Here is a 26,896-nt window from a genome sequence, read left to right as displayed (position 1 = left end):
TATTTGATCTTTTAGGATTATTATGAGTCAACTTTATATGTATTTTTGATTATTAGTGGATATTTTGCATCTTTTCAACCATATAAAAGTTAATGTGTTTTTAGATTTCATGTGTGCGAAGGTCACAGACTTGCAGCCAATCCCTATTTAAGATGACCCCTTACTCACTGAAGGTCTAGTATTGAAACGTTTCTATTTATTTAACCATTTTTGCAAGTAAAACAGTGTGCAGGGATTTGATTTTTTTTTTACTAGATCAGTGGTTCCCAAACTTTTCAGCTCGAGGCCCAAAAGAGAAATTTAGCGTATCTCCAGGACCCAAACTGACAAAAATCCATCATGAATTAACCTGAGATCAGGAGACTGCGTACTACATGATAAAGTCAGAATGTCACCAAAGTCATCTTTTAGGGGATGCACTGGTTGCTCTTACCTAAAGCGACTGCATCTGACTCTTTCACAGGATACGGACAGGTCAGTCCGCGGTGTAACAACACTGTGGCTCAGAACAACTTCAACTCCAACGAGGAACGACGCCTGCAGAGTGAGGAGAAGGAGAAGATCACACTTCAGGAATTAGCTGAGCTTCTACACGTGGCCCCTGAAGCCAACACCTCGGAGGATGGCCTCATACAAAGATCTGTGTCCCAGCACTTCCCAAAGCCACCAGCAGATGTGAACCAGAACCTCCATCTGCATCTGTCAAAGGTGCAGGAAACTGTGTGCAATGAGTTTTTGAGACTGGGTCCCCTGTTGGAGTCTATGGGGTGGATTGATTGTCTGATTGACTGCTACCATCGTCAGACATTTGATCACCTCGATGGTCTACTCCTCAACATCAGCACCTCCCAAAATTCCTTTGTGCTGATGAAGTGGGTCCTACACACATACCTGAGGTATCTATCTCTGCACTTTTACCTACTGTATCTTTCTTTTTTATGCTTCAAACCTCAACAAAGTTAAAAGTTGATTTATACGTCTAATGACCTGTATCAGGGTGTGCTTATTCCCTGTTGCAGTTGGAAGAGAAGATTAATATCACTCTCTCTATGATAAATACTGGAAACAGGGGGAAACTGCCAATGTAGCTCTGTCTAACCTGAGCCCTCAATAGATCCACGAGCACCCTTTGATACTCACTAATTTACATGTAATATCTTATTGGAAAAACCAACAATGTTTACTATTTCTTGGCTGAATGTTTACAGGTCTCAGTCAAGAAATAGTCTCACACATAACCCACTGTAAAAGGTGTGAATTGTTATTTTTGCATTTTAGTATTTCGGATTAAACACAAAGCTTTAGACGTGCTGGTGTATTTTGTTATTATTGGACAGAACAAGTCTACCTGTTTCCCGCCGTGACAAGTCTTGGTGCTAAGATAAGCTAATCCCCTACTGGCTGCAGCTTCATACCATCTTCCTCTTGTATTCTGAATAACTCTTTTATTTCCTTTAGTAGAATATTAGATACCGAAGTGAAACATGCAGCTCTGATGTTGGTATTTGTGGTACTTTCCCAGTCAGGAGCTGCTCGGTCATGCTGCCCTTCAAGTCATGGATCCGATAAAAAAAGTCGACCTCCTTCTGATCACAGAGTGGATAAAAAGGGCACAGGACAAACTGCTTGAAAACGTGCAGGTAAGAATAATAACTATTATAGTGTTTAGGCTGCTTATGCATACACTTAATACTTGGGGGTATGATTTAAGTGGAATGGGGTGATGGGACAAGTTAATTCCCAGAAGCAGAACACAAAACTGCGATGATTGAAACAAAATACTGTATTTACTTTAAAGCCAATGACAACGCCCGCACTTGGGGAACAGCCAATCAGATTGCAGTTTGATAACTAACGGCTGTAGCTTTTCTTCTTTTCTTTTTTTAATTAACAAAACAAACATTATGGCTCATTCACAGTATTATAAAGGATCAGGTGGTTATGAAGGTGCAAACATTATAATACAATATAATAATAATAACAATGATGATAATAATAATGACAATAATAATAAAACAAAAAAACATACAAATAGCATCAATAATTAAATGAGAATAAAGCCTAAGAGCCTTTTTGTAGTTTATATTCTTCAATAATTTTGAAAAGTTTCACTGAATTACTTTTTTTCATAACTTTAAGCTTTGACGTACAACATTAATTCACGGTGAAATATATAAAACATAGTTTCACTTTCATAAAGGCATATTTGATTGAAACTCATTTTAAAATAAAGCAGCTACCTGGTGGAGAAATGATGAATAAAAGCAGCACCTGCGGATGTTAATGTCATTTATTCATCCAGAATTATATTCATGTTTAAGTGACCCAGTAACATCAAAACCACACTTTATCTGCTGCTATTTCTGCTCTACATTACATTTCTTAAGTTACAGCCAATGCACCTTTTGTAAATATACCTTTTATATTCCCTGTACATATTTAGACTCAGATTATACAGACTATAAATAATTAAATACTAAGAAAGACTAAGAATTATGGCGAAGGGGTGGGATTAAATACATTTTACTTCTTACCACCCCTTTTTGAATATGTGAATTGAATCTTTTTTATTTTTTTTGCTTAAATTATTTTTGTATGTGTTTTTCTATTTTTACGTTTTATTTCTTTGTCTGCCTTCAATGGTACGGTCATTTTTGCTTTATTATTATAATCGTTATTCTGTTTTAATTGTATTTACATATTTGAAATATACTTTTCAACCAATCGAACAAACAAACAAACAAACAAACAAACAGTATAACCTAAACTACTACAATCCAGCAATGTGCAATATCCAAAGTGCATATATTTGATATTTATTTTATTTTAGATGACTATTTTGTCCTCTCTATTCTTTTCAATTTCTCATTTTTGTGTGATATGTGTGAATATAATTGTGTGTGTGTGTGTGTGTGTGTGTGTGTGTGTGTGTGTGTGTGTGTGTGTGTGTGTGTGTGTGTGTGTGTGTGTGTGTGTGTGTGTGTGTGTGTGTGTGTGTGTGTGTGTGTGTGTGTGTGTGTGTGTGTGTGTGTGTGTGTGTGTGTGTGTGTGTGTGTGTGTGTGTGTGTGTGTGTGTGTGTGTGTGTGTGTGTGTGTGTGTGTGTGTGTGTGTGTGTGTGTGTGTGTGTGTGTGTGTGTGTGTGTGTGTGTGTGTGTGTGTGTGTGTGTGTGTGTGTGTGTGTGTGTGTGTGTGTGTGTGTGTGTGTGTGTGTGTGTGTGTGTGTGTGTGTGTGTGTGTGTGTGTGTGTGTGTGTGTGTGTGTGTGTGTGTGTGTGTGTGTGTGTGTGTGTGTGTGTGTGTGTGTGTGTGTGTGTGTGTGTGTGTGTGTGTGTGTTTCTTTTTGGTCCCCAGAAAGAGATCAGAGGATTCCTGGAGAATATTTTGGAGACTGAGAGAGGCAACAGAGCTCATGATGAACTTTATTTGGACACAATTCAGGTATATATTTCTTGTTGTGACGACACATTCTGATAGTGTGTCTTTCTTTGCTCTGCTTTTCTGTTTATTTGTTGTATAATAACATTGTTTCTTTTGTTGTAATTTCTCGTTAAGTGCATTGATGCCATGCCCAAACAGGCACTCAAAATCAGCCGAAGACTGTCCGAACATGTGCAAGAGGTTTGTTTCCAGGAACTGCTGAGGTTTCTAAAAAGGTAAGAATAAATGATTTATCTACACAGATTCCCACCCACACTCTACATTAAATAAATACTCACATTTCATTCTGTTATCATGCTGAGTTCATATACTGTAGATATCGTCTATCAAAGGCTTCATCTTTATGTTTGAACTGCACATAACAGTATTTTATTTGGTTTGTAGGTACAAGGCTGAACAGACTGAGATTCTTGAAAAAAGAGCAAAAATGGACAAACCAGAAACAAAACACTTCTTCAAGACTTTGAACAACTGTCAACAACTCAAGTGAGTATTTTTAATTCAGTTCAAATCAAATTTGTTCTCATTACATAAATATATTTTGCTTGCAAACAAGGTTTATGATAAAAACACACTCTTAAAACAGGAAATGCAATTTCAATACACTCAGCACAGGATGAATGAAGGCTTGACGTAAGAAAAAAAATATGATGATTTATTACGGTATTTCCTCTCAGGCGGCATGTCCAGACCAAAACTAAAAGCAGCCTACTCACGGAAACTGTGGACGCCCTTGAACACATGGAGGCCTTTACTTTGAAACTCCTGATGAGATTCGTCACTGACAGTGCAGAGGTAGCTGTTCAACAAACATAAATATAATGTGTATATATATTTACATAATTATGTTTTAAATTTCAAATGGGGCATATATTTCTATAGAGAATTGTCAAACTAATGCTAATGTTTTTGTTTAATCACAGAGCCACTTGAAGAAATACTTCAAATCAGAGAACAAGGAATTTGTCTTCTTGATTGACGCAGTACAGAGTCTTTTCTCCGAGCTGTCGTGCTATCGGGATATACAAGAGGTGTGTTCAAAGGGCTTCAGACAGCAACAATGCCTCTGGTAAAGTAGGGGGCAGTATGCGACCTCAAAAGCAGCGGTTTACCGCGCCCTAAATCAGAAATAACATGTTAAAAACAGAAAAATAAGCTGCTGTAATGGAGCCACAAATTAGAGCAAGAACAATAACTAAAAGAGATAATTCTAGTACCTCAACTACAATGGAGTAGGAGGGCCATTATTAGAAAAACTATATAATAATCAAGGATGCACGATATTGGATTTTTTGCAAATATCCGATATACTGAAAATTCACAACTCATTTGGTCGATAACCAATATCCAAACTAATATAAATATATACTCTTTTTTTCCCCATACACCTAACTTCAGTTCTATGAGTGTCCACTAGGGGCAGGTTTCATAATAGAGCAGTTTCTCGTTGACCCCCATGTTAAACAGGCCCTTTCCACAGCATCATCAAACCTGTTTAAGGCCTGGTACAAAAAAACATTCTTGTCTGTATGTTTAGGTCCATGACAACACTGAGGGGGTGGATTTTTTTGTACCAGGCTAATTTTTTTTTTATTGGAGGTTAAAGTTTATGAATAATTAGGGGCGTGGTCTCTTGAGTGACAGCTAGCTTCTGGCCCTCACTTCTCCTTGGAGGTATACGTCAGCCAGATGGACGTATCCCCCCCCCCCCCCCCAACGTCACATACATGCCCTTTTTTGGTCAGAGGAAATGTCAAAGTCTGACAAGATGGGCGAGGCGAGGACGATTGGATCAACTTGAGAGAACGGACACTGACGGAGACGCCACATCCATTTTTTATACAGTCTATGATTATTATACGTACTCTTATCGTGTTGACCCACTGGCAAATGCAGAATAAAATACAAAGCTTAAAATGATAAAATATTAATTCCTTGTTCAAAATATGAAAAATGCCTAAACTTATGTTATGTAAAACATGCCATATTTATTTATGACAATTGCTTTTAAACAAAAGTGAGATACAACCTACTTAAAAATGTGTCACATCGCGCTGTGCATATAATCCTCATGCCGTTGGGCATTTCATCTGATCTAATCAAAGAAGCAGCAGTCTGTTTGTTTATCGGTTACGGTTTATTATATCGTTGTGTTATCCGATATCCGATAATACATTATCATCCGATAATACATTATCAGTTATTATCGGCCGATACTGATAGCTTGCCAATATCATCGTGCATCGTCAATAATAATATGAGATTTTAGTTGCTTCAAGTCACATTATTAGATTTCTATGTTTTAATTTTTCACTTGTGTTTACCCTTACATAAATAAAACACTTCCACTATTATTTGCTGCACCTGAACGCAGGAAGTTAAGTATTTGAGTCCCTAAATTTTCTGGGGAAGGACTCCCAGACCCCCGCTTGATATGTGTCCCCCCAATGTTAAAAGAATTTCTGCACTGTGAGGTAGTAAAGTACCTCACAACATGCATTGGTTTTTGTAGAGAATTCAAATGAAATGTTTGACATAAACTAACTTTAAAGGTGCATACTGCCATCTAGTGTCTACATCGAGTGTGTAGATGCTGATTGTTCGTCAATGGCTTCGTATAATCGTAGAAAAGGAACTCAAAAAGCAACAATAGGCCTGTTACATGCAGAAAATGAACGTATGATTTCTACATAAATTGTAAAAAAAGAATATATATATTTTTACTTCTTGATGCATTTCCCTGTTAAATTTGTGTCAAAATACTTCTTCTTGACCAAATCTAAACAGTATCTCTGTCCGTCTTTGTGTCTCTCAGAGAGTGATGGACGAGGCCTACAAGCTCATCGTCCACATTTATCTCAAGCATCTCATCCAAAGAAGCCAGAGAAAACTGAGCAGGTGCTGGAGTCAGGATGTTGGACAAACCGTCGCTGAAGATGCTGAGTTTCTTCACAAAATCATCTCAGACCTGGTGAGATCAGCGGACCTGCTTTTTTTTTTGTGTCTTGTCAGTGACAGTTATTCCGGTTGAGGTCCTGACCCGTGTGTTTATGTTGTCTCAGGTTCCTGGCGTCCAACAGTGTAACCTCATGCTGCTCAAGGTCAAAGAGCTGTTGGAGTGCAAAAGTATTGAGACGTGGATGTTGATAGTTGGAAGCATGCAGATGGAATGTTGCACATGGAGGTAAATCAATCTGATGTTTTTTACACAAATGTATCACCGTTTGTTTCCCGAGTGTTGCTTTGGCTGTCTGTGTACGTTTAGAAGAACGGCTCTTTAATCGGAAACCAACCATCATTTTACCGTAGCCATAAAAATCTAAATTTCTCACCCCGTCGGTATGTGAACTACCATTTTGAAGCCTCAAGTTTTTGCATTTTGGACGTTGCCATCTTGCTTTTTTTTTGGAGCCAGAAGTGACCATGATTGGATGAGACGGTGGGGCTAAGTCATCAGCTCATTCTAGTGTTAAGTAGTAGCTTGGTGAGCAAAGGTGCATCCATAATTCACATGAACTGTGATAATAATTAGGATGCTAATGTCAGCTAGCAAAAAAACTAAATGTACTTGACAGAAAAAAGGGACAGCTGACTTTTATGACATTTTTACGGGACTAAAACTAACTTTCATGGACTGAAAACACACAGTGAGAGGGTCAAACGCAAAAACACAGACCCAAAACAAATTAATTTAAAAATTATATGTACACAGTGCCATGGATTCACATTTTTAACCCTACATCTTGATTAACAGGTCGTCATTTTGATAGCAACCTGTCAATCACATGGTAGCCCCGCCCCAATGCATCCCCTGCTTTATAGTCTATTTGACTCTAAATGGGACCATCATTGACTAAATAAACATCATGCTATATTGAAGGAGACTTGAAACTAGAGGTTGATTCCATAAACTCTTTAGGACAATGTTTACTGAGGTAATACATTAAGTAACAAGTTTAGGCTCATTTTCTCATTGACTTCTATACAATACTACGTTCACTTCTTTAACACAGTCTATGGTATATGTATTTCTTAAAGTAAGCATCTAGTAGCCATTAGGGGAGCAGTACCTCACCTGCTCTTCCTGGTGTTTTGTCTGCAGCGAGGACCTGGAGCTCCTGCCTGCACTGCTGCAATGGAAGGGTCTTTCCCAATGGCAGATCAGAAAGGTGCTGATGACCCTGGAAGACCTCCCTGGCTATCAACCCAGACCCAGACCTGCACGCTGGTTTTCATGTCTTACCGCTTGTGAAGGCTGAGCAGCTCAGTGATGAAGATCAACCACAACAAGCAAAGAGGTTTCAGGAGTCATGAGGTTTTTCAGATCATCTGAATCCTGTTAATGTTCACTCCTTTATTGGTGTCACATTGGTCTCATCTCATCTGTTGATAGAGAAGCAGACGTATTACACAAGGTTTTTACAAGTTATGATGCATAAGAGATTAACCTGTGTACAAGTGGCTGCTCATGAATGAGTTGGCCTCACATTGTTTCAGAAAATACACACATACTGCATTCCAATGAAGCAGAAAGAAATGCTAATATGCTAGTCAGCGTTTGAAACCATAAAAAACATTATTATGTATATTGTGGTTTTAAACTTGTTTAAAACTTGTCTTTGAATACTAGACTAGCAGTTCAGAACGGGACGATATCTCGGCATGACATAGTTGCATCCCTTAGCAATGCCAGAGTATACGCGTCATTTGCTAACAGCTAGCTATTTTGGACCAAAAAACGAAAATGTTCGAGCTTGCTACAATGTAACATGTCTGGTCTCTCTTCCGTCACCTGTTCTTGAATGAGCCGTAGCAACGTATTCTCAATATATGATATCTTAAGAAATATGACGTTCTATTTAACGGCACAAAACGGCGACTGGTAGGTGACTTTGACGTAAGGTTGGTCACCAGAACACTGCTAATAAACTCCACAGACGTCTAATAGTTCTCTTTATTCCATTTCTGGACTCTGATTGGAGGACGTGATCTGCGCAGTAGATCGTTGTTTATGAATTCTTGCACATTTGATCGTTTCTATATTGTTTTAAGGATGTCTTCAGCTTCACACAGTTGGATACAGCGTCCATTTTGTTTTTTCCGGCGCTGTGATGCGGTATTTGTACAACCTCTGAAGTTATTTACGTCCCGAGGAGACTGGAGCACTTTAAGTGGATTACGTTTGAGGGGGAAATGTTTTCACACCAGTGAAATTTGGTTTTGTGCAAAAGACTGTAGACACGTTTAGTTACATTTACTTTTATTTTAATAAAAAGGAAGATTTTTTTATTGTTGAGCTCTGATAATCAAAGACGAGAACAAAAGTGTTTGTTCTGTTATAAAAAAAATGGCCTTTTTGTTCGATTCTTATCCTAAATGGTCAGTTTCTTATTTACCTTAAGTTTGGAAATACGTTCATTTACATTGTGTACTGCTGGAACGACTCAATGTAAAAGAAATGGAACTGCACTGATACAGATGCTCCATTATTTTGTTCATATTTTTACATTAACTTATTTCATACAAGTTTTAATTTATCTATTTATATGAATATACACATTAAAAAAACACTTTCCCGTTATTTTCTAGGCTACAATCAGTCACAACAATAAAACTTTTTACTGTTAAAGGTTTTTCTGTTTTAGTAACTTAAACACTTCTGAATTACACTTGAACTGCAGATTGTGCTGAGTCATTTTGCTGTATTTATCCTCTAAATCAGGGCATAGATGTGGGTTAACTTGATCTTTAAATACTAAACTTTTTAATAATGTATTTCACTGTAACTACTTTTGGTGTGAAGTGGGCTGTGTTGGTTTACAAGGTTTAATTCAATTCCCTTTTTTTGTTTTAAGACTGTTATATACTGTATTCTTCTGTGGTGGTTTATTTTTGTTTAGAAGCTTATTAATCAGGTAACTGGGACACAAAGACACTTTTATTTTTCTGTCAGCAAATCAATGAATAAAATGATGCAATAAAAAGTCAGACTTTGGTTGTTTGTCCTGTGCTCCATCGCTAGGTGGAGACACACATCAATGTACCAAAATGGGAAATTGTTGCTTCAGACACCACTGACTCAAACACAGTGGTTCTCAATGTGAGGGTTGGGACCTCTCAAAGGGTCCCAACATAAATGTGAGGGGTTACAGCATGATGAGAGGAACAAGAATTCATATTTTTGTTACACTATTGTCACTTTTCTCTATTTTTCAAATACTGGTTAGATAGAGATAGATAGATAGATAGATAGATAGATAGATAGATAGATAGAGAGAGACAAAGACATAGATAGAGAGAGAGCGATTTTGATCCCATTTGAGGTGTAGGTTTTAAGGAGTATTACATCAGTAGGCTATAAACAGGTGATTTCAACATATTGATCCAGAAGAAACAACATGGCTAAGAACATAAAACCCTTTGAAAGGTCTCAATGTGTCATTTTAAGATGATATTGAGTTGGGAAACTTTGGACCCCAATGCCTTAGCACCATGGATCGATTACTGAACGGGTCTACCAAGCTCAGGCCCATAAAGTCAGGGGCCCTGACCCATTATATTAAAAACACACAAAATGACCACAAAGAGATGCTAAATGACTGAAATTAGACACAAAATGAGAGAAAAAATGACCAATAGATGCAAAATGATTAAAAATAGATGTAAAATGAACACAGAGAAAAACAAAACGACAATGTAGAAATGTAAAATGTCTAAAAATAGATGCAAAACCACCACAAAAAGATGCAAAATGACTAAAAATAGATGCAAAACCACCAGTAAAAGATGCAAAATGACTAAAAATAGATGCAAACACAATCAGAGGTGCAAAACAATTACAAAGACGTACAAAACAACTCAAAATGGACGTACAATGACCACAAAGAGAAACAAAAAAAACATGTCTGTTCCCAGGGGCCCATTTTCTCATAGTAATATAATCCGTCCATGATAATAGCACAAAGTTGGCCTATACAGCTGAGACTGACGGGATGTTTTTGTGTTTAGTTTAGTGTTTAGTGAAATAAATCGACATGGATGACTCAAAACTGATAATAAAACTATAAATAGTTGATTAATGACCAATGCCAGGCTGACGAACTCTAACCTGTGACTTAGCGGTGTCAGGAAACCACTGCTGGATTTCCTCCGGCCAGCTTCCAGTCACTGTTCAGCCTCACTTCTCCCAGTACAGTTTACCACCAGCAGCTTTTAACGAGCTCAGCTTCCTTCACTCCCTCTTGCTCTCCGAGGGGAACTTGTAGCTCTGACCCCCCGTCTTCCATCCTCCTACGCCAATATACAAACACAGACAGGCTTTCAGGAAAAAAGACTGCATGCCGACAGTCATTTGTAGCTGATTCATATCCTGAAAGAGCTGCGGTTGTTAGTCAGGAATAATAAACTGGCTCAGTGCGAAGAGTCTCTCACAAAAGAGGCTCGTGGATTTCCCGGGATTGTTCAAGTCTCCTTGTGGTGCTTTCGTCACTTACTGGTCTTTGAAATGGTGCATTAGTGGATTAAATACCCTAACCTTTGACCTCACTGCTCAACATTTCTTCTAAAAGGTTCTTTCAGAGGTCATTTTGTGATTGTTTTGCATCTGTTTTCAGTCATTTTGTCATCGCTTTGTGGTATTTTGCATCCATTTTTAGTCGTTTGCACTGCCTTGTGGTGGTTTTTATTGTTCTTTTGCATCTCTGTAACTGTTTTGCATCCATTTTTAGTTGTTTCGTGCTCCTTTGTGGTTGTTTTGCATCTCTGAATGTTCTGCATCTATTTTAGTCATTTTGAATGATGAGGTACATGTTTTTGATCGATTTGTGTCAATCATTTAGCTTATTTTCGTGCTAATTTTGCATCTCTGTGGTCATTTTGGGTCATTTGTAGTTGTTTTGTATCTGTTCGTGGTCATTTAGCACCTATTTGTGATTGTTTTTTTCAGCAACATTTTGGGAGGCCTGTTCAGTAATCCATGGCTCAGCTTTTTTTTGTTGGAAATATGCCATCCAGACAAGAGGATTTTTAAGTATTCCAGAAGTTATCCAAAGTATTTAGATGACGTACCTTAACTCCATCAATCTTACGTTACTTACAACATGCTATCAGAAATCTGTAGTGGAGTATTTTCTAAAAGTACTGGCCATGCCTCATCTCTGAGCTCTACAGGAAGATCCTTCGAGCGTACAACTTGGTTTTATATCAGCTTTGAGACCTTCTACCCACTGGCGTGTGTGCCTCCAAATCAGGTGTAATCAGTTGAATTTAATGCAGGTGGACTCCAATAAAAGAGGAATGGGACGCATCTGATCTCAATTTCAAGTGTCAGTGTGCTATTTCTTTTTAATACATTTTTAAAAACTTCTGAAGGCCTGTTTTCCTTGTATTGTTGCGGATTGATGAAGGAAAAACGAAGTTGCAAAGTAACAAAAAGTCTTTCTGAATGCACTTTTTGTTCCTGCACTAAATGTTAATGTTGTGCTCCAACTTGCTGCATTTAAAGTAAAACTTTGACTTCTATAAATAGTTGTTTGTCTCTACAAAAGGTGATTTTGTGGCGGATGTAAATGTACAACAGAAGTGAAAATGAACTGCTCAAGATTATTTGAAGAAAATCACCGTCAAATCAAACACAGGTTTCACCACATTTATTCATAACATAACTTAGATTCAGCACTTTCTCTAACAATATTCTGTACAGCAGATGACGTCAGATAAAAAAGTCAAACTATTAAAAATGAAAGCTTGACCTCTCCCTTTTTTGCACATGTAAGACAAAATATACATGATACAAAAATAATACTGATGTGATATGTAAAAAACTATACACTATCAGATTAATTACACATGCAGACACTGACCTATTTATATAAAAAAAACAGGTTTCTCAGCAGTAAAAAGCACCATATCTACCAGCACTATTGTGACCTGTAGCTTATTCATTCATACAGTAACAAACACAGTCACTCCATCATTTTACAATCTGCAGACAATATTCTGTCCATTCCATGTGACATTTGAGTTCAACTCATCACGTTCACACAAAAACTATAATACATAACACTGTGCAACCCAAAATGAGAACTGAATCTGATTTTACAGATCATTTGACCTGAACCATGGAGAAAAACGGGCGAGAGAAGACGGTGCTTCCTGTTTCCTTCAAAGTGTCCGACAGAATCTCTTTGACGGTTTTCCTGTCGGCTCTGGAGAGGTTGGTCTTGAGCTTGAGCAGAGCTGAAACATGTTTCTCACTGTGGGAGAAAGAAGGAAGACAAAAAGGTTTAAAAGAATCATTTAAATGAATCCCATAAATGTATGTATTTATCATCACGAGGGCTGGACATGAATATTCTACTTCTCGTAACTGATTTGGATATTCAGTTTTTCAAGCTGTTGCTCACTTCTGAACTCCTATTGGTAAGAACAATAAGAGACTTGGTTGTTTCAGACCAAATTATGAATGGACCACGTGATCTTCCATGTCATGTGCTGCCCCCTGCCCGCTCTACCCAACGTATGAAGTATTTCCAGTAAGTGAGAACACATTCGACTCTGAGAATCTCCTGTTGTGTGCTGCTTATCTCACTGCAGTACTTCAGTTTGTTTCAGCGTATCACTCTCACTGACGCGCTCCACTGGTCTGCTTTTAGCGCCCAACATCGTCCGGCAGACAGGAAACATCTGAATTCATCGACACTTCCTGTTCGCCCTCAGCTCTGTGTGAAAACTGGGTTTGTTTATCTTCACATTAACGTACGTAAACCTCTCACATCACGATGCTATTCTGTCCTAACTAGGTGAATTATGCTCCAGACAACAAACTGCAGCAGGTCCTTAAGAGAGACGCTGTATATATTGTGTGTTAGTGCGAAAGGTTACCTGAGGTCAGGGTAAGCAGTTCCCAGTGATACAACTTGCATCTGAATGGCGGGGAGGTCCTGGAGTTTCAGCACTTCTGCAATCTTGGTCAGGATTTCCTTCAACCAGTCCTCCTCTGATCCCTGTGAAGACAGAGCGGTTTGATCCACATGCTCCTTGTTTCATTTCTTCTTTTGTGTCACTGTGGATTTTCCTTACATCACATGTTGAATCACCCTCTGTGGGCATTTCAGTGACGAATAATCTCTGATGTATAACTGCAACCAAAAATAAATGCTTCGTTTCGAGCACTTTTCTCACCATTTTGACGAATAAATTGTGCAAACTCTCTGCATTGTCCTTCACGATCTCGTAGGCCTCATGCTGCTGCTTCTTGTCCTTTAGCTTGATGTGTCCCTTCAGGAGCCTCTTCACATATTCTGCTGCCACTTCCTGGTGCAACTGGCCAATCAGCTTCTGAAATGAATCCAATCAGAAATCGGTTTAAAACACGTTTGAATCAGCAAGAAAGTTTTTAAACTAAAAGAGAGAGACTAAATTTAGACTTTATTGATCACTTTGGGATAACTCCCACAATGACAGAAAATAAGGAGGTATAAAAAAATACAGTATAAGATAAACAATAAACTCTAAATATAGAAAGTGGAGATAAGACTACAAGTCAAATAAAATTCATGGAAAATGAAATCAAATGAGATAAATGTAGAGAACTGCATAGAGGATGAATATAGATAAATAAAGATAAAATATATAGGATTGTATATGGCATTGTGTCTTAAAATCAGTTAAATTAAATTATAGCACTTAAGTGGAGGGTTAAGTTGTTGCACAGAAAAGAAGAAGAGTGTCCAGGTGTGTATGAGTGGATTTCCACTTGAATTTAAAATTTAAAAATTACTTAAAAATACTTTTGCAAACTATATCGCAGTGTTTTAGAGTTTTGAATGCACTTTTCCTCACTTCCAGGCAGCCACTGGTTTCCTTTCATTTCTTTTAGTTTGAAAATCAGTCTGCAAACTTTAGAAATTGTCTCGAGTTGTTTAATCCATCAGAGGAAATGGAAAAAAGAGCAACAGCATCATATTTAGCCTACACAGCAGGTTGTGCTGTGCTGCCACTGGCAAGTACTTGTTTAAGTCGAAAATGTATTTATTTTCTGTGATTTATTACGTGATGATATCTCATTCACGCTACACAGGCAAACATCAACACGTGCAGTGCTAGAGGAGAGTGTAACGTTAGTGAGAGCTAACAAAATGTCAGCAATTTGGCAACATTTTACCCTGGAAAGTCCCACCAGTAAAGTGACGTGTACAGCGTGCAAGGCTTTAGTTTTAATGCACTGGTGTCAGATCTGCACCTGTAAGTTCAGGTATCGGAACTGTATCGCAAGAACAAACAAAACAAAAACATCCCAAGCGTTACTGCTTTTCATACTGTATGAAAATGAATGGAAATGACGCCCTGAAAGGAAAAATACATGAAAACATTCACACTGGAGTTTGCTTTGGAACATGGTTGTTAGTGACACGATTTGTAGTCAAACAACAGCAGTTTCCCCTTTGAATTGAATCTACTGTAAGTGTGTTTCATGCTTTCTTCATGTCTACCTGGTGACAGGATTTAACCGAACCCTGAAGATCCCGAAGCTCTTTTTCAATGCTGACTAGCAGCTTCTCAAACAGGTTCTTCTGCAGCCAGTCGTTGGTTCCCAGTTTGCGGTACTGTGGCTGCGTAAGGCACAAACATGATGCATTAGACACATAAACACTTACATGCACCGTAGCAGATAATTTGCGACAAAAAAAAATGATGCTCTAGATATTGCAAGGGTTCAGATTAAGAAGATGGATGAGAAGAAAAGCCTTTGCATCTGTCGTAACTCACCCTGAGGACCTCGTGCACAGGTTTTAATAAATACGCGTGGGCAGATTGTTTCATGTCAGTCAGAACTTGCAAACAGTGTTTCTGCACATTCTCTGTGAACAAATGTTTCTTCGTCTGGAGGACGTCCCTGCAGAGAGACCGCAGAAGTCACATTAGCTCAGAAACTTTCTTTTGTTGATCTTGAATATAGCCAGATGTGCGTCCCGTCACGCCACGCTTCCTAAATGTCAGAAACGTACCTGAACTGTTCGATACAGCCGAGGTTTGCCTTGATGAACGCCCGGCTGTTTGCTTTGTTTTGCTTCATGATGTCGTTCTGGAAGCTCTTGAACCTGCAGGAGGTGAAAAAACAAACAAAAAACAAACCAAGTTGGTTTTCACTACCAAAGTTTTTAAGTGACTTTATTTAGAAGAAAATCATCAGTCTGGTTACCTCTGCATCAAATCTTTCAGTTGGCACGTTATGTTCTGGGCCTTATGCAGGTCTCCCACAACTTTTGCAGCTGCAGTCACGATACCGTTGATAAGCTAAAGACAGATGGAGGACACAGATCAATGTCAGCTCTTAAAAACAAGTTTGGCTTCACTTAACATGTGAAATGGCTATTTAGTCACTTCCTGGTCCAAACGGCAGAGCAGAGGAAACGTGATGTTTTACATTTTGTTCATATTTTCAAGATGGCGGCGCGCACGGTTACAGCGGCTTTTATCTTTCCCATTACCTGACGCTGTACCATCATGCATTTATCTCTATCTCTTACATGCTATGAGCAATATCATATAGTGTAATATTGCCCTGTTTACAATGTTATTTATCACACATGTGCAATATCATTATAAGTGCAAAAGCATTTATATTTATATTATTTATATTATTATCAAAATGTAACCACTCCCCTTTTCACATGTATATAGCTAATTATTCTTATATATACACACCATTAATTGTTTTAAGTATCCATAAACTATTATTTTATATTGTTGTTTTAATTGTACTTATATTGTCTTGTATCTTGTACTCTTATTTCGTTGCATGCAATACAATGATAATAAAGGCTATTCTATTCTCTTATGATCACAAGAAGCTTAGATTGGGAGAAAACGTTTATTTTTTAGTGATTTCAATCAGTCTGTCAGGATCAATGATTTTGTGATTTTGTCAAATCAACATGAGATTGACTATTGATCCCACAAACAGCGACATTTACAGAATATAACGAAAGTTTGAAGCTTTTTATGTTGAGATTGTGACTACAGCTTTTGTTTGTCCACTCAAGGGCCGTGTAAACAAGCTGTGAACACAACATTGACATTTTATCTTCTTTTTAATCTGATGAACTTGGTGAACTTGGTGGCAGACAATTACATATGGTTGCTGTTGGGCAGAAACCTTGTATGTCCAAAACCATCATTTTTAACCGCCAAGTACTTGAGGTTTTCGCTGACAGTTTGAGGATCCAATGGTGTAACAAGACTTAGTCACAAGCTCTTTTTTCATACTTTTCATTGGTTAAAACTTTATAAAACCCACACACAGACGTGAAGCGTGACCAATAGCACTCATTTATGAAGAAATATTAAAACGTCTAAATGTGGCAATACAAAGTTTTTGACAGTGACGATATTTTGTGTAAGTCACACATTCACTCTATGTTTGCTCTGTATTTCTTTTATTAGACCAACTTTTAGCTGCTAGAATGCTCCACTGTATTCAGCAGCTGGTCTCTAACTGTGTCTGTCGGCTGAGTACAGTGGCTTTTTGACAGCTTTTCTCTTAAAACGACGCTACGAGAGCGGCCAGAGTGAACCAGAACAGTAAAGTTGCAGACTGGCGGATAAACAATGAGCTGAAACTCATAGAAAACTGAGAGGAGCTGCAGATTCAGGTGGGAATTCTCTGTAGGTTCATCACTGCACGCAACACCTTTCACATTGCTGTGATACTTAAATATTGATAATAGCCTCTTTGACATCATGTTGTCCTGTGAAAACTGTACCTGGATGATGTCGTAGGCCACAGGACTGGTGAAGCAGCCGTCCTCATTCGTCGGCTCCTCTCCTTTGGTCCACTTTTGCTTCTCTTCCTCCAGGACACGTCCGATGTACGTCGTCAGCTCATCCTGAATGCACGACAACATGCTGCTGTTCACTGGTAATACATTAACAGTAAACAGTCTTTCTACACCGTTTACAGAACAGTATAGATATCACACGCTACAACAACACATTACACTGCAAACATATAGGATGAATTTCCATTATCATTATGTCTCTGTAAAACTTAAACTCTGTTCTTTTCAAACAACAGAAAATGTTAAAAACTAATAATTAAGCTATGCTTTAATGATAAAGCAAAGATTTTGAAAAAATATCATCTTGTTGTTAAAATTAAAAGGAACAATCTCAGCAATCTAAGCTTTAGATTTATATATATTTTTTTGTTTATAAGAGAAAACTGTGGCCTGATGCTGGTGATTGAGATGAGGTCAAGAGGCCCCAAAACACTAGGATTCATCTACGGGGATCATGAATATCATACACAAAATATTTCATGCCAACCCGACCCCTAGTTGTTGAGACAAGAGACTGACAATTTTCCGGGACTCCCGTGATTCGGGAGTGATTTTTACTTCCGTGTGGGCAGGAGCTGGAACACTTTTTTTTAACGGTCATAATATAAATAAAGGCTGTTGTTGATCTACTTCTCTCCCGTCTGGTCCTTCTTCCTGGTTGGAGTAATCCTTGTTTTTGTATGCAGCCAATCACTGACTGGCGTAATGACGCATACTGACGACGCACTTTGCAATAGGTTTGCACACAACCTCATGAGATTATTAATATAAGAGCTGAGAAAAGTAGCCTACTTATTAAAAAAACTAGAATAAAGTGAAAGAAAATGGACACAGCAGTGGAAAAAGCCGATATCCAGGATCATGTTAGAAAGAATGCAGGTACGATCAAATATACTGAAGGTTAAATGTACTGTTCTTTACTGCATCATTAGGACATCTAAAAAAAAGTTGACCAGAACATCAAGAAAACAACTGCTTTTAAAAACTGGAGTTGGCAGGAGTGGGAGTAATAACCAGATATTTTCATTTTTTTAATTCTGTAACAGGAATGGGCGGGGCCGGATTTTTTGGGGGGAGCGGGACAGGACGGGAGTGAAAATCCAGTCCTGTGTCAGTCTCTAGCTGAGACATGTCACTCTGGACCGACTTTTTTTATTCCATTCCACGATTTCCAGACAAACATCAGGTTTTTTAAGGCTGCTGCTGGTGTAGAAATGCAAACACTGGACCTGAAACTAAGCTTAAAGCTGCAGTCGGCAAGTCTGGCAGATCGAGTTGACTCAGTCAAATTTTGAATAAAACTCTCACGCCCCTCCCAGACTACTACCGCGCTCCTCAGCTTCCTCCCATGGAGTGCTCGTCAGTGTGCGTGCACCAGATTCCTGTGAACGCGCCTGTGTCTTCTCTCATCAATAAACAGCATGGAGTACACGCTACACAGAGGTAGGGGGGGAGGGGGGATATGTGGTGTGTGCGAACTGCCAGTCAGCTCTCACACAGCCCTGTGCTGAGTGGACAGGATGTTACGGGTGCTGTGGATTTTTGAAAAACAAACAACAAGCTCTAGGTGCACGTAGACGCGTTTTATATGCAATGATTTATGTTGTTCTATCGGAGCATAGAATCTGTGTCAGTGAATATGATCAAAAAAATGTTGCCGACTGCAACTTTAAGACTGTTGCTGGTGTAAACATGCAAACACTGGACCTGAACCTAAGCTTAAGTTAAGTAAAACACTAGCAAAATATAAACAGCTAAACTAAAATCCAAACCAAAAGCTTAGGTTACCTGTTGTTTGCTCAGGAATTGCTCCTCCAGAGGTTCCAGTAAATTCTTTGGCAGCAGCTTTCCCAATGCTTCAATATCAATCTCACTGACCAGCTCCGGCTTTTGAAGGATTCTGAAACAGAGAGAAGATATGTTAATGTTTGCATCTTTACTTCAACATTTCACAAAAAGAACAGGCAGCAAAGTATTCTTTTTTCAGTAAAACACATGGAAATAATGGTTTGTGAACATCAAGGTGTGGCTGTGTCAAGCAACTGCAAAACCAAATTTGGATTTGTGCCCCTCCTGCAACAGATTTCTACACTGTTGCACAACTTTAGGGCCCTAGCTGTTTTGTCCTGTAATCACCCTGATCAGTTGAGGGTGAAAGTGCTGCTTCCTCATTCCTTTAACTGATTTCACGTGATAAAATAATGAAGGACAGATGGAAAGTTCTAGAGGTGCATTCTGAACTATGTTGTATTTCTACATCACTTCACATAGTCTCCACCTGGCATCCATCACAAGACACAAAGTCCAATTTAGCTCTGTTATAGTGGTACCCAACCTGTTTGTCTTGTGACACCTTAACATAATGCAATGTCTACTTGAAAGCCCTCATATATACTGTACGTCAACTGCAGAGTGAGAAGAGTAGAAGAAACTCAAAATGAACTGAAAACGTTAATTTTTACTGCATAATATGAGAGCGATGAACAGTTTTTCTAAGTTTTTGTTATAGGGGGGAACAAGACAAAAAGAGTTTCTCCTGTGGAAAGAATGAACGGACTCTTTCATCGAAATACTTGCTTAATACATGTGGAAGTTTTGGCCCTTATTGTGACAAAAGAGCAAGGGAGGCCAGCACCAAAAACACTGAGATTATTAGGAGTAAAAAGAACAACATTTGCCTCCAAAATGTAGTCGAGTAGAAGTATAAAATAGCCTAAAATGGAAATACTCAATTAAAGTACAACTTGTTGACTTTGGATCAACCAGTTGGACCTTGGATGGACTAACAGATGTCAGTGATTATGCTCAGGATAAAAGTATACAAACATAATAACGTAAATATTAGTACTTTAAACACAAGTTGAGGTCATGGCTTACAGTGGATAATACTCGTGGACCCAGCGCAGCAGGAATGTGGTGTCCTTGTCCCCCAGACCAAAGTCGGCAATCTTTCGGAGTCTGGCGCTGAAGGTTTGGTGGTACAACCTGGAGTAAAAGTTACAGATGTCCAGGTCGGGCGGGTAGCAGCTCTTCAACACGTCCACCACACACAGCAGGTCTTCCTTCAGCTGCCTGCCCATACGGTTGATGTCCATCTGGATAGTGGACTGGCCCACCTGGTCATCAGGAGGTGGCGTTGAAGGGTTGTCCATACGCTCCTCCACCAAGCTGCGAAGCGCTGAGTCATGGAGACCCTTCCAGCCGCTGGGCCTCCATGCCGGAGGTGTCCGATCCCTCTGTGTCCACCGCTGGTCCTGGCCCTCCTCCTGCTTCACAGCCTTCACAGCGGACGTCAGAGCGTCCAAGCTGACCTCACCCAGGTTGAGAGATAGTCTCAGAGTCTGCAGCACAAGGCCTTCCAGGGCTCTGTGGTCTGCAGCAAGCTTGCTGACTTCTTCCTCATGACGTGTCAGTGCCTCTGCCTCGTTTATCTCCCCAAACAGACGCTCCTCTCTCTCTATCAGCAGCTGACCGGCCTCACTCAAGCGCTGAGCCTCAAGCCTCTGCTCAAACGTGAGGATCACTGAGGGAGAAGAGTTGCAGACGTTAGTTATAGTAAAAAAATGGATAGAAGGAATGCAGATAATGGTTAAGGCTGCAGCTGACAATTACAAGTACTTTCTTGATTAAGTGGGGAATTCCCTTTACAATTTACAACAGCCCTGTAGTGTTACACTATTTAGTTTACTATCATGTAAAAGACGAAAAGTTCAGAGGCTTGAACCATCACATGTTTCACTTTTTCTTCTTAAAACACCTTTAACTTATAATTTCAGCTGTGACAATGCTCTAAATATTCCCTGTCCCTTCTATACACTTATTACAGGATGTCTCTGTTCCTGAAAGTACTTCTATTTCTTCCTGTTATTTGTTTATTTAGGGAAGTGATTCTATGGTCTTTAGTTTACAGTGTTCTGCTTTAAGAAGTAATTCATCTGTGTTTTAATGACGCAAAGTGGTTGCATTTGTTTTTTAAATGTCTTAATATTTCTGTCTTTTATTTCTCACAATTGTCCAGAATGTAATTTTACAAGACTTTATCTATTTTTGTCACGTTCTTTAATTCAACAGAGACTTAAAGCGGTTGAGCTTTATTTTTTATTATTGAGCTATCTTGCTATGGTAATATTATATAACTTAAGTAAAAGCAGTAATACCACAGTATAAAAATACAAAGTATTAAAGTTTAAGCATATAAAAACACTTACAGTACAAAAAGTAAAAGTACTCATTACTCAGAATGACCAGAATGATTATATTACTCAATTATAATGACTGATGCATTCATGTTGCAGCTGGTAAATGTGCAGCTTATGTGAATGACTTTACAGAACGCTGGGTGGCTTAATCTATAATAATACATCATACTTTATTATTTGATCTATATTTTGTACTGATAATTTAAATCTTCAAGTTTAACTGATGTTGCCATACAACTGCAGTAAAGTAAAACTCGAATAATTGTAGTTAAATAATTATAATGAAGTAAAAATCAAAAAGTGTTAAAACTGTATGCTCCCAAACAGTTTTATCTTGACTGACCGGTCGGGGGCCTCTCGTGGACCAGTGAGCGGGGTCCATCGGTGGCGGAGGCGGTGCCGACAGCAGCGGCGGCTGCGGCCTGACCCCTGCAGCCTCTCCGGAAGTGCGGGAGGAAGTTCAGCCTGAACCCGTCTGTCTCAGTCCGCATCGTTGCTGTCCGGGAGTAGAGTCGGGACCAACAGCCTGAGACACGCTTTGATAAATCTAACATTAAATACACATATGGAGACAAAAAAGAAAACGGAAAATGTTTGTTAGTTTAAAAAAGAAAAATGTGAAAAGCTAAAATACGTTAGCATTTAGCGAGCAAGCAAGCTACAAATGACATATACTCGAGTTTAGCTTTTTTATTTTAATTTGAGTTTATCTGTCTCTTAATTTCCAACTTTTAAATGTTTTTGATAGCTTTAAATTCACTTTCAATTCTGTCTTTGCCTTTTAAACGACAATATAATGGTATTTTATTATCTTTTGTAAAAATGAAAAATAAGTTAGCTAAGAAATCCTAACCCAACATGCTTCCGGTGCTATTTTCAAAATAAAATGGTTGCTATTTTTTAAATAAATAAAATCAGGAGATACAATTACATGATAAAGAATAGAATAGAATGCACTGTATTTCGAAACATTAAAAAAAGAAGAAGATATTTTAAAGGAAATAACAAGATAGACCGTAATAACAGAAAACATAATACAAGCACTATGCTTTTCTGGTCCTACCCCTACTCCATACATATACAAATCTTCAACACATTTATTGCATAAACCAACTCTTTTCCCCTGTATCCATCCTAAGAATAAACCACTATATTTCTATTTTGATATCATCTTAACAGCATAGTGTCAAGTGGAACCACTGTCATCATTATCCTCATCACGGTGTGTTTATAAAAGCAAAATAATATGTATTCCATGAACAAGACAGAGTGAACGTACATAAAAATGCCACATGAAATGTGCAAATAACACACTTATAAACAGGAGAGTAAACAGTAAAGCAAGACACAAGCTTTAAATAATAACATTTACCTTTCAGCTTCATTAATAAGTAACTGTAAAACAAATCCTTTTTTAATCAGAACTTAACAAACAAAAGTAACAAACAAATAAGTAAAGAGGGGAAAGCTCAACCTGTCTCTGCACAGCATATTAAACAGTAATTGTAAATATAAAGAAAGTTGCTCAGAAGCTTTCTTTAAAGTAAAACACTACGAACCGGTCAAGACATGCAGAATAATATCTGTAGTAGTATTTTCAGCAGCTGTTACTCACCCTGATCCCTGCTGCTCTGTTACCAGACTACAGCTGGCTCTGTCTTTTAAAAGCAACTAACAGGCTCCTCCTGCTTTAGGATGATGAGCAGTGGAAAGTCCACCACACACACACACACATATACACACACACATACACACACACACACACACACACAGCTGGATTTTCCTATTAGGCACACCAAGGCCACTTGTCTTTGGTTAAAAGTGAAATGTCACCTCACAGCAAGAGGTGACATTTCATTCCTGGTTCGAATCCTGGCTGGGGCCCTTCTGTGTGGAGTTTGCATGTTCTCCCAGTGTCTGTGTGGGTTTCCTCCGGATTCTCCGGCTTCCTCCCACAGTCCAAAGACATGCACGTGTTAGGGTTAATTGATGACTCTAAATTGCCCGTAAGTGTGATTGTGAGTGTGAATGGTTGTCTGTCTCTGTTTGTCTCTATGTGCCCTGCGATATCCTGTCCAGGGTGTACCCCGCCTCACGCTGATGTCAGCGTTGATCGGCTCCAGCCCCCCACGACCCCGATAGGGATAAGCGGTTCAAGATGGATGGATGGATGAATTTTATGGATTGTTCTTGCATGTTGTACAGACGTTTATGGTTCCCAGTGGATGAATCCTACGAGCTTTGGTGATCCTCTAACGTCAACTCTCGCACCACCAACAGGTCAAAAATGCAATTTGTCCAGCATAAATTTAGGATTAGATACCTTCAAAATGAATGGCCCTGTCAGAGATTAATGTCAATACACGTCCATGCAAAGAAAAGCTCTGTTTTCATCCAGTGATTAAGTACAAGTACATTTAATCAAGTATTTAAAGATTTCAAACAATGATGAGACGTCATCTCAAAATGAAATGAGCACTCGTGCAGGGTGGTTCTCAGAGAACAACCCACTGCTCAACATCCAGGAGCTGATCGTTGACTTCAGGATAAAGGAGGCGAAGGCGGACCCCTGCCTACATCACCCTGCCAAATTCTAACAAAAGAAAGTATCCTGACTGTAAACATAACCAACTAGCCTGTTTGAGTACAGCATGGGACAGCTGTGCTCTGCAGCAGGTGATTAAAACCACAGAGACCATCATTGGTCCCAATCTACCGAGCATCAGTGATACCGGTGAGGCGAGGTTCCTGCGCAGAGTTCACAGGAAAAGACAATAACCACCGTGCTGCAGTCGATCAAGCGATACAGAAGAATCCGCTGCCATACCACAAGATAACAGACTCCTCAACGCTTCCTCCACAACCATCCATCCATGACATGTTATGCTGATTTTGCACATTATACCATAACGTTGACAGTACCCTCATTCTCTCTAAAACAAAGTCTCTCTTTGATTGCAAAAGCATCACAACCGTGGACGATACCGATACCAACTTTACAGGTATGTAGTTGAGATCAAATTGAGTGCTGCGTCTAAAGATGGGTGTGGTCGGAGCAAGGGCACCTGAAGTAGGGGTGTAGAAAGTGAGTGCGCTGGACTTTGAATTTGACATAGTGAGCAAAACAGCAGAATTATGACTTCTGTCGGTGACAGTAACACTTTTTCCTTCAGAAAGTTCTTAGACCCTCTAATCTCTCTACACATTTTGTGTTTGACCCTTTATCCCACCAAAATGTCAAAGTCAAAAAGACTTTCAGACATTTTTCTTAAGTAATTAAAAACTGAAATATCCCAGTCAGATGTAATATAAATATTAGGAGATTTTCTAAAGATTGTTTTTTGGCAGATTTTCAAGCCTTTATTAGATAGGACGGAAAGGAAATGGGATGAGAGAAAGAGGGGGAGACAGGTTGGATTCAAGCCCACGGCCGCTGCCTAGAGGGCCTTCAGCCTCTTAACATTGGGCGACTGCTCTAACCACTGTGCCACCGGCCGTCCAAAATATTCTGAGATTTTATTAAACACTTTGTAGAAGTAACATGTGCGCGTGTGGTGTTTCTCCTTTTCTTTGACACCACAGATCCTCTAAGATTAGTTTGGAGAGGAGTGTGGTTTGACCTGTGTGCAGGACGCTCAGAGACTTCCTCAAGTCATTACAGAATGTGAGCTTGTAAGCTTCTGATCATCGATAGTCCAACAGCTGAATCTGAAAAAGTGACATTTTCTTCAAAGGGACTCTCTGTGTCCTTCCTTGGACAATCCCTGCCCCTAAAACATCATGCCACTATCGTGTTTCACTTCTTAAAACTTATACATACTAAAGACTAAATCTAAGTTTAAGCCTAAGAATTACAGTATAGGAAGTTGTGTGTTGTCAGTACCAACCTCTGACTTCCATAAAAGCCCGTTGTTATTGTCTTTTCTTACCTTCAGCTCTGCAGGACGTGCAGGGAAAACAGCAGCGAAGAGTCAGACACATCCTTCCTGTAGGCAGCTCACAGGTGCATTTGTGCAGCAGGTCGATTCAACACTGAACTGAGAATGAGATGCAAATCATATTTGATATATTCAGGATGTCGGTTATGTCATGCATGCGTTGAGAAAGTGTGCTCTTTCCATTCTTTTACCAAGACACATTTCCTCTGAGAGCTCACACTTATGAGAATGAAACGCGTGTTTTACACAAAGGGTGTGTGCAGTTATAAATGTTTCTCATCCTGTGGGTAAGATGTTTATTATAGAGGCGAAACCTTACATTTATTCATAATTACAGGGACAGAGAAAACAGGGAAGTCTGGAGTGAGTTTAGGTTTAAATGTGTTTTCTCTGCTCCGGCCGTGAGAACTTCTATTTTTAAATACGTTTAAGTGAAACACCTCTGTGATTTATAAATAAGCAGCGTGGTTTTAAGCACTTCACACACTCAGCTCATATTCCTTTGCAACATTATTAGATGATCTGATAGATGTGATGGGGTATTGATGCATATCTATGACTAAAAGCAGTGATTCCAAAACAGGTGTACTTGAAATAGGGCTGCATCTAACGTTTATTTCTTAGTTATTGATTAATCTGTCGATCATTTTCACGATTAATAAATCAGTTGTTGGGTCTTTAAAATGTCAGAAAATGGTGAAAAATGTCACTCAAAGCCCAAGAAGACATCCTCAAATGTCTATTTTTGTCCACAACTTAAAGGAAATCCATTTTTCCGTCATAAATGGGGAAAGAAACCAGAAATGATTACGTCTCTATGTGCCCTGCGAAAGACTGGTGTCCTGTCCAGGGTGTACCCCGCCTCACGCCCGATGTCAGCTGGGATTGACTCCAGCACCCCCCGCGACCCCGACCCCGGGATAAGCGGTTGAAGATGAATGAATGAATGAATGAATATCAGATATTTTTTACTATAGAAAAAATAGAATTATCAAAAATAATTGGCGATTCATTCAAATGCTGACAACTAACTGATGAATCGGCTAATCGTTGCAGCTCTACTTTGAAAGATTGTGGAGCAGCTCAACTTATTTGAGACAATAGAAATTAAGACTTGAGTTAAATAATATATCAGCTGAAAGACCTGAACTCATAAGTTGTCTTGTCTCATCACCTCTTGTCCTTGTGTTGGCATTCGGATCATTGATCACATTTATGAGAAAAAGATTTGAAAGATGTGTCAGTTTTTCGTGCTGTTTTCTCGTTTTCACTGTTTTCTTTCCACGATGACACAAGGACTGTTTTGGTCAACAGTCCTTACAACTCACGGTGAAGGCAACTTCTGCAAAACATGAGCAGAATGAAAAGTGAAAGTATCCGACCAGCAGCTGCACAGACTTGCATCAGCACCAAAAGTTTAACCGGGACAAGCCGACACCACAACTACCACATGCAGCATGAGTCGAAACATTTGCAAACA

The 26,896-nt window shown here is 39.0% G+C and overlaps 2 protein-coding genes across 3 annotated transcripts; one reads left to right on the top strand and one right to left on the bottom strand.

Moving 5' to 3' along the window:
- Positions 1-745: 745 nt before the first annotated feature.
- LOC310955082 (exocyst complex component 3) lies at positions 746-8,785 on the top strand. Its single transcript, XM_083924817.1, has 10 exons — positions 746-896; positions 1,523-1,640; positions 3,352-3,438; positions 3,553-3,653; positions 3,823-3,924; positions 4,116-4,233; positions 4,362-4,469; positions 6,254-6,409; positions 6,501-6,622; positions 7,541-8,785. Exons 1-10 carry the CDS (start codon positions 763-765, stop codon positions 7,695-7,697), a joined length of 1,203 nt encoding a protein of 400 aa, XP_083780943.1. The 5' UTR covers positions 746-762; the 3' UTR covers positions 7,698-8,785.
- Positions 8,786-12,071: 3,286 nt separating this feature from the next.
- tnfaip2b (tumor necrosis factor, alpha-induced protein 2b) lies at positions 12,072-23,099 on the bottom strand. 2 transcript variants are annotated; one of them, XM_083924872.1, is made up of 12 exons: positions 23,094-23,099; positions 21,822-22,025; positions 20,157-20,802; positions 19,068-19,179; positions 17,205-17,327; positions 15,641-15,735; positions 15,447-15,539; positions 15,208-15,334; positions 14,931-15,050; positions 13,621-13,776; positions 13,321-13,442; positions 12,072-12,692 (listed from the first exon to the last, which is right to left on the bottom strand). In XM_083924872.1, exons 2-12 carry the CDS (start codon positions 21,967-21,969, stop codon positions 12,542-12,544), a joined length of 1,893 nt encoding a protein of 630 aa, XP_083780998.1. In that variant the 5' UTR covers positions 21,970-22,025; positions 23,094-23,099; the 3' UTR covers positions 12,072-12,541. The 2 variants fall into 2 exon arrangements, with proteins under 2 accessions (XP_083780998.1, XP_083780999.1); XM_083924873.1 differs by lacking the exon at positions 12,072-12,692 and adding an exon at positions 13,058-13,168.
- Positions 23,100-26,896: the final 3,797 nt, after the last annotated feature.

Source organism: Echiichthys vipera (genome assembly GCF_963691815.1).
Source record: "Echiichthys vipera genome assembly, chromosome: 12".
Lineage (NCBI taxonomy): Eukaryota > Metazoa > Chordata > Actinopteri > Perciformes > Trachinidae > Echiichthys > Echiichthys vipera.
The sequence above is the reverse complement of the archived record's forward strand: the minus strand, read 5'-3'. Positions and strand labels throughout refer to the sequence as shown.